General features: G+C 52.4%; 1 protein-coding gene and 1 pseudogene across 8 annotated transcripts in view; one reads left to right on the forward strand and one right to left on the reverse strand.

The window, feature by feature from the left end:
- The window catches only part of KIF9 (kinesin family member 9), a 35,069-nt gene extending 29,819 nt beyond the window's left edge, over window positions 1–5,250 (forward strand). For all 8 annotated transcript variants that reach the window (XM_030549809.1, XM_030549805.1, XM_030549812.1 and 5 more), the window contains 2 exons: window positions 2,029–2,133; window positions 3,889–5,250. In XM_030549809.1, the coding sequence (XP_030405669.1) occupies window positions 2,029–2,133; window positions 3,889–3,996 (213 nt within the window). In that variant the 3' untranslated portion in view covers window positions 3,997–5,250. The remainder of the gene's footprint in view (window positions 1–2,028; window positions 2,134–3,888) is intronic.
- A 1,659-nt stretch (window positions 5,251–6,909) lies between these two features.
- Window positions 6,910–12,248, reverse strand: part of LOC115647279 — a 47,831-nt pseudogene continuing 42,492 nt past the window's right edge.

Raw genomic sequence — 12,248 nt, forward strand, 5'->3', positions numbered from 1 at the left:
TCCATGCCATTGCTCCAGTGCCCTGGAGCACCCCCTTCTGGGCAAGCATGCTTCTGCAGCACTCTATGTGCCTGTGTTTCCCTACAAATTAGGGTTTCCAAATTTGGATTACACCAGGATTATCAGCATTTATGCCCAATCCAAGTTTCTTTATTGGTACAGTGTCACCTTATCCCTCCCCTAAACAGGAGGATTTACCTTGTTCTAAAACCCAGCATCCATGGACAACAGCAGTCTCTCCTCCTTACAATTCTCCCCATTCACCCATTCTCAGGGCTCACTCCCTAGAGACCAGCTTCACCCCTAGCTCAGGAGTCAAACTGTCTTTTAATATTATAGGTTCTGCCACCTTTTCCCTTTCCCAGCTGGAGCCCAGGACTCCAGGTGCCTCTTACCAGGCCCAAACACTCTCCTTACCCTTCTGCTGGAGGTTTCAGCAAGCAGCCCCTCACCCCTGCTGCTATGTCCCTCTTGATAAGGCCGAGGTGCTTTCCATTTAGCCCAGTTGGGCAGCTGGTAATCAGTCACAGGTGCACTGGTCTCTCCCACTCCCTTTTAAAGGGCCAGTCACCCTCTGACATTCATACTGTAGATTTAAGCCATTCTCCACCCAATTTCTGACCTCTCCCATTTTTATATTGTTCATGAACTTGACTTCCACGTTCTCCAAGCCATTCATGAAAAGACAAAATATATTTCTGAGTGATCACGTGAGACCTGACCCCAATGCACTCCCAATCACTGTCAGATTTGAGTATCCTTTGAACGCACAATTCTCTTCAGTGTCCTCATGCCCTGTGTGCTGGCGTGCTGGACAAGGCGAGTTTCAAAGGTGGGCATTAAAGGAGAGGGCTGTTCAAATAAACGCATCGGTGGGTGTCTGTGCAGCAGCTCCAGTTGAGTCAAAGCCCACCTGGCACGTGTGGCATTAGACTTTAGACTCTGCAGATTAGTCCTTTTTCTGCTCCAAGACGCCCCACGCCGTTCTTGTGGCCTGCAGCGGAGAACAGGGTGTCCTGGATGTAGCTAGCAATAGAGCGCAACTGTGAGAAGAGTTGCTCCTTGCCTACACCTGCTGATGTGGCTGGCCAATAGAGAAATGACAGAACCGCCTGTCAGAGACTAAGGTGCTGACTGGCCACCTGTAAACTGCTCAGGGTTCCTTGTATACCCCAGGCACTGAAAGGGGAAGGGCTCTCATCTCCAGTCCATGTCTTTCTAGCCTCTTATGTGGCCCCCAAGATCATACTGTCCGAGTGCAGCATCACAGGAGACTAACTTCCATTCATGTGAAGAGCCTAGATTGCCCTTCATTGATGAGAGAATCAGCTCTTTCATTTGCAGTCGCAGATATCTCTGCAGCCTCCTGTCTAATCCCTCATTGTTCATATAGGGTTGGCATTATGGGGCGCATTCACCAGCAGAGCATCCCCTCAGGTCAGGACACAGCATTGCAGGGACTTTTCCCACTCTGTCGCCCCCCTCCCCCCCTTTGTCAGCTGATCTGTTTCTGCAGTTATCTGTTCTGGGTAATTCAGCCCTCTGGACAGTTCACAGGTAAAGCTCGATCCCATTCCAGGATAACAAAAGTCTAACCAAAGAATCAAATTAAATGTCCAAACAATGATTCTTCTGCCCCTCTTGGGTTATGTTGCATTTCCCCTCCTCGCAGGCCCTGCAGCGTTCCTTCTCTGCTCCCGAGGCGGAGCACGGCCTCCCAGGGCATTCTCCCCAGAGGCCCTGCGTCTTAGCAGGTTTCCCCTCCCCTTCTCCCAGGGACATCCCTGATTCTCCCAACCCCGATCTCAGGGCTTCCCTGGGGTTCCGATCACTGGGTCTCTGACTGCGTTTCCTTGAGCCTTTTAGTTCTGGGGCCCAGGTGTTCACCTTGCTAACACCTGACCCCTTAGTCCCACCCCCTCAGGCCGGGATGCAGTTAGCTGCTGCACAGGTGGGGCTGGCCCTAATCCCCCTCCAAAGGGCCAGTCACCCTGTGACAGCTGGGATCTCGCCTTCTCTTCCTCCCAGGATGAAGATGAGCAGGAGCGGTTTGACCGGCTGCAGGGGGAAGTGCTGCCAGCCTGTCCAGATTCCACCTCTTTCTACAATGCCAAAATGAAGACTGATCAGAAGGTAGCGTGAGTCGGTGCCGGGCTGGTAGTGCAAACCTGTGCCAGGATTTTCTGTTGGGAATAAACGTCTCCTGTGCGCAGGATGGGGCATTGGCAATACCCTCTGAAACGGCCCCCGTTCAGTTATCCAGCACAAGGAGCTGTTTGCAGCCCGTTCACCGCTCCCTCTCCCACCTCGGGTGCTGGCGCTTGGTGGTCATACATGCCAGGCTGAACTCTGAATTTCTGCCCGTCACCTCCGCTGATGACTCTAAGGGCCAGAGCCTCAGCCAGTGTAAATGGCTGTGATGACAGTGGCGCTACACTTATTTACCACAGCTGAGGATCCGGCCACTGGGGCTTGGTCTCTAGTGCTCTGGCTCTGCTATGGGGCAGTCTCATAATAATGAGACGCTCGGGACTTCCCCTTCCCTGCCTGGCAGGGGATGGGAGCACCAGGCAGTAGGATGCCCTTGACATGTTACTGTGGACGATTCTTGCTGTGACTTTTAACAAAGCCCGGGAATGGACTCGGGATGTAGCTGTTCTCTGGCTCAATGGGGAAATTTTACATATTCAGCTCTGTGCTGGGGAGCAACTAGGAAATCTGGTGAAAACATGGTGCCTGGCATAATCAGGTGGGGCATATCCTACAGTCAATCACAGAGCAGGCTGAGTTCGGGCCGATGTTCTCACCAGGGCAGCTAAGGCAGTGGGAGCAGAGAACCTGGGCTCTGCGAGCATATCCACCTGCTTAATATTGTAGCAAACACGCACAATATAGGTGCTTGAAAATATCACCAATTATTACATGAGGCACAATTAGCCTGTGGAACTGATTGCCCCAGGATATCACTGAGGCCAAGAGCTTAGCAGGATTCAAAAAGAACTGTATCTGTATGGGTGATTGTCACAGGGTGGCTGGCCACCCCGTGACTGAAACAGGTACAGCTCCCCTGTGCCAGAGCACGTGCTTCCCGCTAGCCAAAAGCAGGAGATGAGAGCAAGGGGGCGATAAAGGATCAGAGGGAGTTCAGTGGGGGCACAGCTAGAAAAGAAACTGCAGAGTGAAGCTGCAGGGAGAGAGGGTCTCATGTAGGGCATAGGCGCCAGGCAGTATAACCTAGCTGAAAGCTTTGTTTTTACTTTGGGAGAAGGCAAAGAAGACAGGCCCAGCCCTGCATCTGCTCAGGCAGCAGGAAGGGACAGTACCTCGTAGAGGAGGGGACATGCCCAGCTTAAGGTGGGGTGGAAGATGGGTTTTTGTGGTTGCGTTTAACAGCTTTGTGTTAATACAGAAACCAACCCCCAAGAAAGGCTGTGATTGGCTGAGAGACTGTGTCGAGTTTGTTTAAGGAGCCCTGGAGAAGGGGAAATGGGGCAGAGCATGGCAGAGGCAGCCATAGCCCCAAGGGCTGCTTGGGTGGTGGCCACTACATTACAGTAGTGGCCACATCCAGGCTTACTTAGTAAGGATTCTAAACCAAACACCCCCAAACCAACCTTCAGCTGGGGACTGGTTATCCCATAACTGCCCACCAGTGGGTTTCTTACCCTTTCTTCTGAATCAGGTGGGACGGGCCTATGTTGGAGATGGGCTATGGACTAGGAGGGGTTCTGGCAGTTCCTATGTTCCTGATGAGGACGACTTTTCCAAATAAGCGTGATACTGGTGAAAGTAATTTTATGCCGGCTCCCATAACCATCTCTGCATCTCAACTATAGGCCTGAAGAACCGACACCATTTTAATAACTAGATCTTGTTTTCTGTTATCAGCACAAGTACTTTAGAGCCATGGCCGCCCTCCAGCAAATGCACAAGAAACCTGGACTCATCACAGCTACGGTGAAGAACAAACCCCCAGCGGCGCTCCATGTCATATAGCAGGTGCAGGGCAGAGCCATTTGCGTTGTGTTCTATACAAGGAAATGGAAAAATTGACCTCAGAAAACTGTCAGCATTGATTTCCACGGGAGACTTCTCAACAAATAAAACTGGGCTAGTGACAAGCTGTTTTGGTTCACTAGAATGAAGGTTAGTGCTAGCTAGGGTAGAGGAGTCATCGGCCAGAGAGGAAGATAAAACACACGTTGGTTAATTGAACTAGGAGAACTTGTTTCCCTGACTCTGAAAAATGCAACGCCTTGGCAGGGCAGGAGTGTGCATGTTACAGGTGAGCTGCAGAGGAAAGAAACCAGAGCTTGTGCCTCTTTGTGGCAGGTGAAAAGGCCTGAAGGGTTGTTCTCTTTCTCGTATATTTTAACATTAGAAATACCAGGAGTGGCCAGGCCAGGCCCCTGATGGGGTGGCCTCCTTTGGAGAACCCAGAGAATTTGGAGCTTCTGAAATGTCAGAATCTTACCCCCCACTCCAGCCCCTTGATGCCAGGTAAAGTGGCCAGAGTGACCCAAAGGGGGTCTCAGCATCTGTCTACGTTGCACACTGAGCCCGGGTCTGTGGGAACTGGGCTTCTAGTGTTTCCAAGCCCATGTGTGAGCAGCCCACTACACTGCAAGCCTGGGGTTACGGTTACTGGACCGGGTCTCCCAGCCGTGCTAACATGTCCGTACTGCACTACGCTGACCTTCTGACTCAGGTCTGTGGCTTGAGATACATCCACGCTGCATAACAACAGGGCTGGGACCCAAGTCACAGCAGGACTCGGCTCTGCTAGCAGGGTCCTAGGAGCTGAGTGCCTGCTGAGCTGAGTCAGACTCATTTGGGGAGGGGCTTGAGCTCAAACCTGAGTCAGAGCCTGGGCTTAGTGTGCAGTGTAGGTATACCCTAAAAGCCCTCAATCCAGCCAATGGAGAAGCTTTGTGAAAGAATGGAAGAATGCAGCCACAGGTGGTCCTATGAGGACCCCCTTCCTCTTGATCTTGAGGGCACAATACTAAGGGAGAAGAAAGAGTCAAACTCTAACAACCTAGTGCTGCTGGGGCACCTTCAGCTAGTACCAGGCAGGTATCATGTTGGGCCAGGGTTTTAAACAATCTTTTGACTTTGTGCACAACTGCTTCTTGGTACAGCTAGTTCTAGGGCCTGCTCTCAGTTTAGCGCTGAATACATAAGAACGGCCATACTAGGTCAGACCAAAGGTCCATCAAGCCCAGTATCCCATCTTCTGACAATGGCCAGTGCCAGGTGCCCCAGAGGGAATGAACAGAACAAGGAATCATCAAGTGATCCATCCCCTGTCGCTCATTCCCAGCTTCTGGCAAACAGAGACTAGGGACATAATCCCTGGCAAATAGCAATTGATGGCCCTATCCTCCATGAACTTATCTAGTTCCTTTTTGAACCCTGTTATCGTCTTGGCCTTCACAACATCAAATAGTAGAGTCCTTGGAAAACCTGCAGGAGGCACTCTGTCAGATGCCCCAATGGAAGGGTGAGGGTTGTCCCTGCCTGTCCCCAGACATTGCCTATGCAATATGTCCAAGGCTTTAGCCTGGTTAAGGAACATCTGAGGTCCTGTCTACAGGCCAAATTGCAACCACATTGTAACTGCGTCTCCTGCCTGGCTGTACAAGTGGAGATGAGTCAGGTCTTTACTCGTGTGTAGTCTTCTCCCTGAATAAATCTGCTCTGGGTTTTGTTCAGCCCTCTAATTACCTGCTCGATCTCTCTGCTTTGTAACCCTGTCTGTTAAAAGTTTTAGCTGCCTCTCTGGTTTTCCAGGGACCAGATTAGGGACCAAAATCTGTTCCCCTTTGTCATGCAGGGTGGCTCCCCCTCTATGGAAGGCAAGCAGGATTTGGCTTTAGCTCAACGCTAAGAAGAATCCACACCCTAGATCTCTAAAAGCCTTATGTCATCATCCCAAAGTGAGTGAGATCTTCTGAGGCAAGGCATGTCCGGGTGGTATGTGTATAGGCTTTCTTGATGGCCTTGCCACATGCCCTCTGTCCTCCAGAAGCAAAGGCATGATTCCTCTATGACTCCCCTTCGCTCCAGGAGCATACCAACTTGCTGCTAATCCAAACCAACTGTAAATTACTACTCCTGCGATGCTGGCTCAGCTGTGCTGGCTGGCCCTGTGGGGGTGGGAGCCCTTCCCCACCCATCTACTCATTGCATGGGGTTGGGTCACCCCCTTATGCCTCTGTACTCTATGCTCCACTTAGGAAGGAACAATCAGTTTCACACATACAGAATGGGGAGAGACTGTCTAGGAAGGAGTACGGCAGAAAGAGATCTGGGGTTATAGTGGACCACAAGCTAAATATGAGTCAACAGTGTGATGCTGTTGTAAAAAAAGCAAACGTGATTCTGGGATGCATTAATAGGTGTGTTGTGAGCAAGACACGAGAAGTCATTCTTCCGCTCTACTCTGCGCTGGTTAGGCCTCAACTGGAGTATTGTGTCCAGTTCTGGGCACCGCATTTCAAGAAAGATGTGGAGAAATTGGAGAGGGTCCAGAGAAGAGCAACAAGAATGATTAAAGGTCTTGAGAACATGACCTACGAAGGAAGGCTGAAAGAATTGGGTTTGTTTAGTTTGGAAAAGAGAAGACTGAGAGGGGACATGATAGCAGTTTTCAGGTATCTAAAAGGGTGTCATCAGGAGGAGGGAGAAAACTTGTTCACCTTAGCCTCTAATAATAGAACAAGCAGCAATGGGCTTAAACTGCAGCAAGGGAGATGTAGGTTGGACATTAGGAAAAAGTTCCTAACTGTCAGGGTGGTTAAACACTGGAATAAATTGCCTAGGGAGGTTGTGGAATCTCCATCTCTGGAGATATTTAAGAGTAGGTTAGATAAACGTCTATCAGGGATGGTTTAGACAGTATTTGGTCCTGCCATGAGGGCAGGGGACTGGACTCAATGACCTCTTGTGGTCCCTTCCAGTCCTAGAGTCTATGAATCTATACAAGGTCTGGGTAGCCTGTGCGGGGGCACAAAGGGATCTTGCTCTCCCTATCATCCCTGCGTGGGCCATGGACCAAGAGACAGTTGAGCCCAAGGTCTGTTTTGCACACACACACATCCCAGCAGCTGAGAAGCAATTCTATTTACCTAGTTTATGTGTCACAGTATTGATTTAAAGCAGCATCCCCCTCAACGCTGAACCACCCCTTTCCCAGAGACCTTGGCACGATCTTTCCTGGAGGTTCTCCAAGCTCTCAGGAAGAAGGCTGACAGCCAGCAGCCTGGAAATGCCACAGCAGACAGTGTTATTCTCCCAGCCGGCTGTAATCATCTGCCACTGAGCAGAGCATCTCGAAGGCCTGCTGGAAATCCTCCTCCTCGCAGCCATATCGCCAGTACCAGTGGAAGTAGGCGTTGGTCTTGTACATGGCCTCTGCTCTGGCCACCATCTGCTGCAGGAGTTCCGCTGAGCTGCTGTGGTTGGCGCAGACAGTCAGCGAGTGGCAGTGACATCCGGGCTCCACAATGTTGAGAGAGTCTGTGGGACGGAAAGTCATCTCTTCACCCAGACATATTAACCCTTCCTGAGAGGTTTTCTCCCACCCAGAAAGGGTTAAAAGGGACATATGGCACCTACCTCATTCCCGGCGGGGGAAAGCCCTCTGCATTCTAAACACCCAGCCTAGTTAAACTAAACTGAAGTTCTGTCTACCACTGCGCAGGTGTAACGTTGGTCTTGCAGCAAAGTGCAGAGCGGAGTTATACAAAAGCCTTATTTCTAATAATACGCACATGTGAAATCTTCCAGGGCCTTATCCCACTCCCCTGAAATAAACAGTCACCATGTGACCGGGTACAAGCAACTCCTCTACCTCCCTCTCTTTAAGGTAGGGATCATACTTCCCTTCTTGGAGTGGTGTGATGCTTTATTAATGAGTGTAAAGTAGGGAAGATCCTCCAGAGAAAGCTGCGGTGTAAATTGGCCCCTGAAACACAACTCCACTGGCACCAGCTCAGAGCCGAGGACAATCCGAGAGGAATCTCAGCATGAACACACCAGTGGGTTTAGCCTCTACTCGCTTCCCCTCAGTCGCTATCGGACAAGGGCCTCCAGAAGTGTATTGATTGCGCTGGGCCTGTTTCACACGCTTGGCTAATGTAACAAGGCAAAGGTGTGTGCAGCTTGCCGTTCTCTCCCTTAACCTGGGGTTACCGATTTTTGTGTCTATATGAAAAATTATGAATAAAAGGCTAATGACCCTACTTCTGAGCGTGCAGTTCCCTGCTGGTTCTTCCCAGTGTCACACTGAGGGCAACTCTGTGTTTGTACAGCCCCTTGCACAATGGGTGCCTGGTCTGTGACTAGAGGCTACAGTAACACTACTAATAATGAACACATGGATTCAGAGGTTTTTGCGGCTGTCGTCCCTGCTGCTGGGTCTCCCTTTGTCCATCGGTTTTTGAAAGGCAAACAGCTGGGTCAGAAGGAAGGAGCCTTCCCCCACAAGGGTCACAGCAGCTCCTACCTGTTTTTGCTTTGTTTTGCTGCCTTTTCTCCCTCCTTTCCCATTTTGCCCCAATCTCTTACCCTGTCCCCTCTCTCCATTTCTCCCTTCCAATCCCTCCCACAACTGCATCGTTTGGGTGCGAGGGGCCTGTGCACATTCTAAATGAGGAGGTTTGAGGGATGAGCCAATGAATCTGAGGTCACCTCTCTCCAAATGTGGGAGACTCAACAGTGCTCCCCGTGTCTCTGCTCAGCAGGGTCTAAGGACCGGACTAGCGAGGGTGCTGTGGCCAGGATGGGGCTGCCTTACAGTTACGGGAGAGAAGCTCCTACAAAGCCAGCAGCACCACCCAGCTCTGTCAGCCTCTCCCTCCTGAGCACCTCACTATGGAATGGACCAAGGATCCGGAGTCCCCACATTCTGAGGGAAGCTACAGAATGAACCAGAGAGCCCAGCTTGCCCCCGGCTCTGGGAGAGCTGGAGGGGAGGTGCTGGTGGCACTGCTCTCTGAGTCAGTCATGATCTTGTGCTTCAGCACAGTGCTGGGGGCACCAGGAGCTAGAGACCCCTTCCTGCTGAGCCATAAAACAAGGCCTGAGCCACTCCTGCCTACTAACTCTTCGAGCCAGAAGGACACGTGGATTGAGTGGCAGTGAACTGCACAGCGAGACTCCCGAGGAATCTGAGGGCAAGTCTACACTACAAAGTGAAGTTGACCTAAGCGATGGTGCTAAACAGCCACCTGCGGTAATGAAATCGCTTTTGCATGTCCATGCTATGCTCCTTGTGTCAGCGGCGCGCAGCCCCACCAGGTAGGGTGACCAGATGTCCCGAGTTTATAGGGACAGTCTCAATTTTTGGGTCTTTTTCTTATATAGACTCTTATTACCCCCCACCCCCCGTCCCAATTTTTCACACTTGCTGTCTGGTCACCCTACCACCAGGAGACTGTCAGTGTGGGGCACTGCTGGACAGCTTCTGAAAAGCAGCAACAGGGGATATAAGCAACAGGTCACCAACCCGTCGATAGTGATCAGCTGCTCAATCCTGGGCACTCTTCCAGTCGATCATGACCTCTGACCACGATGGTGCACTGGGGCTGCCTGCCTCAGTCCCCTGCCACTCTCTGAAGTGGCCAGCACACCCCTGCAGCCCGGGGCTGGTGGGGCCGCACGCTGCTCCTGCCTGCAAGCACCACCCTCGCAGCTCCCATTGGCCGAGAACAGGGAACTGTGGCCAATGAAAGCTTTGGGGGTGGTGCCTCCAGAGAGGGCCAGTATGGGGAGCCACGTGCCTCCCCTCCCAGGGGCTGCAGGGGCACATTGGCCCCTTCTGGGAGTAGCATGGGGCTGTGGCAGGCAGGGAGCCTGCCTGTCTTTGATTGGTTGAAGGCTAAGTACTACCCAGGGGGAGGCCGCACCCCAGCCCTGAGCCCCCTCCCACAGCCAGCACCCATACCCTCTCCTGCATCCCAAACCCCCTCCTGCACCTCAAGCCCCTGCCCCAGGGCTGATCCCCCTCCCGGAGCCAGCACCCCCCACCCCCACCCGAACCCCCCCTGCCGGAGCCCAGTGAAAGTGAGTGAGGGTGTGGGAGAGCAAGCAAGGGAGAGAGGAGGGGATGGAGTGAGTAGGGTGGGGTTTGGGGGAAGTGGGAGGGTGGATCCTGTGTTGCCCTTAAATTCAAAAACTGATCGTGGGCATGAAAAGGTTGGAGACCCTTGATCTAGAGTGAGACTGTGTTGACCTAACTACATTGACCAAAGCGCTACACCTCTCGCGGAGGTGGAGTTCAGTCAGCGTAGTGGGCGAGTTACGGCGGCGGGCGTGCCATTTGAGTGTAGACACTTACAGAGTTAGGCTGACATGAGCTTCCTTGTGTAGACCTAAGGCTGTGGTGTAGACGAGCCAATACCCTACTCCTTCCTGCCTCAGCTCACTCCAACCAGATATTGCCCACCCCACCTCACTCGCTGCCCCCTCCCTCTCCCCACCAAATCAGAGCCCTCTCACATCTCTGTCCCTCACCTCCACCCTTCCACCTGCAGAGATCCTTCCCCTCACTGCCAGCATTCTGCCCCTCCCCTCAGCCTGAGCCCCTGCTGAAACCTGCTTCCCCAGGCTGGCTTCTAGCCACTCGGACACTGGCCAGTCCTCAAGGATCAAATAGCCCCTGGTTCCCTTAGAGCGAGTAGGGATGTTAGCTGCAACCTGACTCATTACATTCTGCCTTCCTACATAGCCCACCCAGCTAGGCTGGGCACAGTAGAGAGATTCTCAGGGTGTCTCCACAGCAGCGGGCCAGCCGCAGGTATCTAGTTGCTGTGTAGAGGTACCCACGGTGACCTCGACCTGAATTCAGTCCTGGGATACGTGGAGGCAGCTCCACTGAAGTCAATGTTTCTGCTTCCACCAGGCTTGAATTGGTTCCTCATGTACCAATAGAAAGGATGTCCTTGTGGTTAAGGCTTGGGATTCAGGAGACTTGGGCCCAGTTTCTGGCTCTGCCAGACTTCCTGTGGGACCTTGGACAAGTCACTTAATCTTTGTGGGTCTCCCTTCCCTTTCTGTAGAATGGAGAAGAACGGTCCTTCATTATGTGTCTGCCAGGATAAATGAAAGTGAGTTTCTGGGGGGCTCAGATGCTACGGTGGTGGGTGAGATGCAAGTGCTTAGACAAGACCAGCAGTGAGTTCAATGGACTTGGTGAAGTCTATGCAGGTTTTCAGACGCCTCCCCAACCTGTGACCTTTTCTCCAAAGCAAAGAAAACCTCTCTTGAGCACAAGGAATGTGTGACGCTCTGGTCTGACCTTTGCAGACTGGCTGCATTTGTCAGCCTGCCCTATATCCCCAGCAGCCATATGCGCAGAAGAGGGCCCAGCGAGACTGACCTGTCCAGCGGTGGAGAGGGAAGGGGTTCCAAGGAACACAGCGGTAAGCTTGCTTCAGCTTCCTCAGCACCGAGTCACGGGACAGAAGAAAGGTGTCCTCTTGGTAGCTGCGAGCTACAGCGAGCACAGACGTGCTATAATGCTGCAAACAAGGCAAGCTAAGGGCAAAGCAGATCCAGGGATGACCTTCAGAGCTCTCCCCCAGCTGGTGGGGAAGTGTTCTCCTGTCCCATCTTGAACACTTCCTGTCCTAGAGTTGCCAAGGGGGGTTTGACTGAGGGACATTTTGATCACAAATCTAGTTGTGTAGGAGGGGACTGTCAACAGACTTATGTGGCCTGCTGGCTAGAGCAGTAGACTAGGACTCAGGAGACGAGGGTTCTATTCCTGGCTCTGCAAGTCATGTTCCCCTTTTGGTGTCCCAGTGGGATGGGGTGAAGGTGGTGTCCATACCACCACCTGTGCGATGGGGACAATAATACTCCTTTCCTCCCGCACTCTGTCAGGCTAGACGGTCAGCTTCTCGGGACCTCCTTGGGGTCTGTCCAGTGCCTGGCATAATGGCCTCAGACTCAGTTGGTGCCCTCTAGCTTAGAGGTTCTCAAAGTTCATTGCACCATGACCCCCTTCTGACAACAAAAGTTGCTACATGATGCCATGAGGGGGGACTGAAGCCTGAGTCCGTCTGAACCCGCTGCCTCAGGCAGGAGGGCCAGGGCCAAAGCAAGAGCCCCACCACTCTTGGCAGAGGGGCCAAATCCAAATCCCAAGGACTTCAGCCCTAGGAGGAGGGCCTGTAACCTGAGCCCCCCACATACTCAGGGGTGAAGCCTTTGGGCTTAGGCCCTGGATCCCAGCAAAGCTA

Source organism: Gopherus evgoodei, chromosome 2 (genome assembly GCF_007399415.2).
Source record: "Gopherus evgoodei ecotype Sinaloan lineage chromosome 2, rGopEvg1_v1.p, whole genome shotgun sequence".
In the NCBI taxonomy this organism is placed as follows: Eukaryota; Metazoa; Chordata; order Testudines; family Testudinidae; genus Gopherus; species Gopherus evgoodei.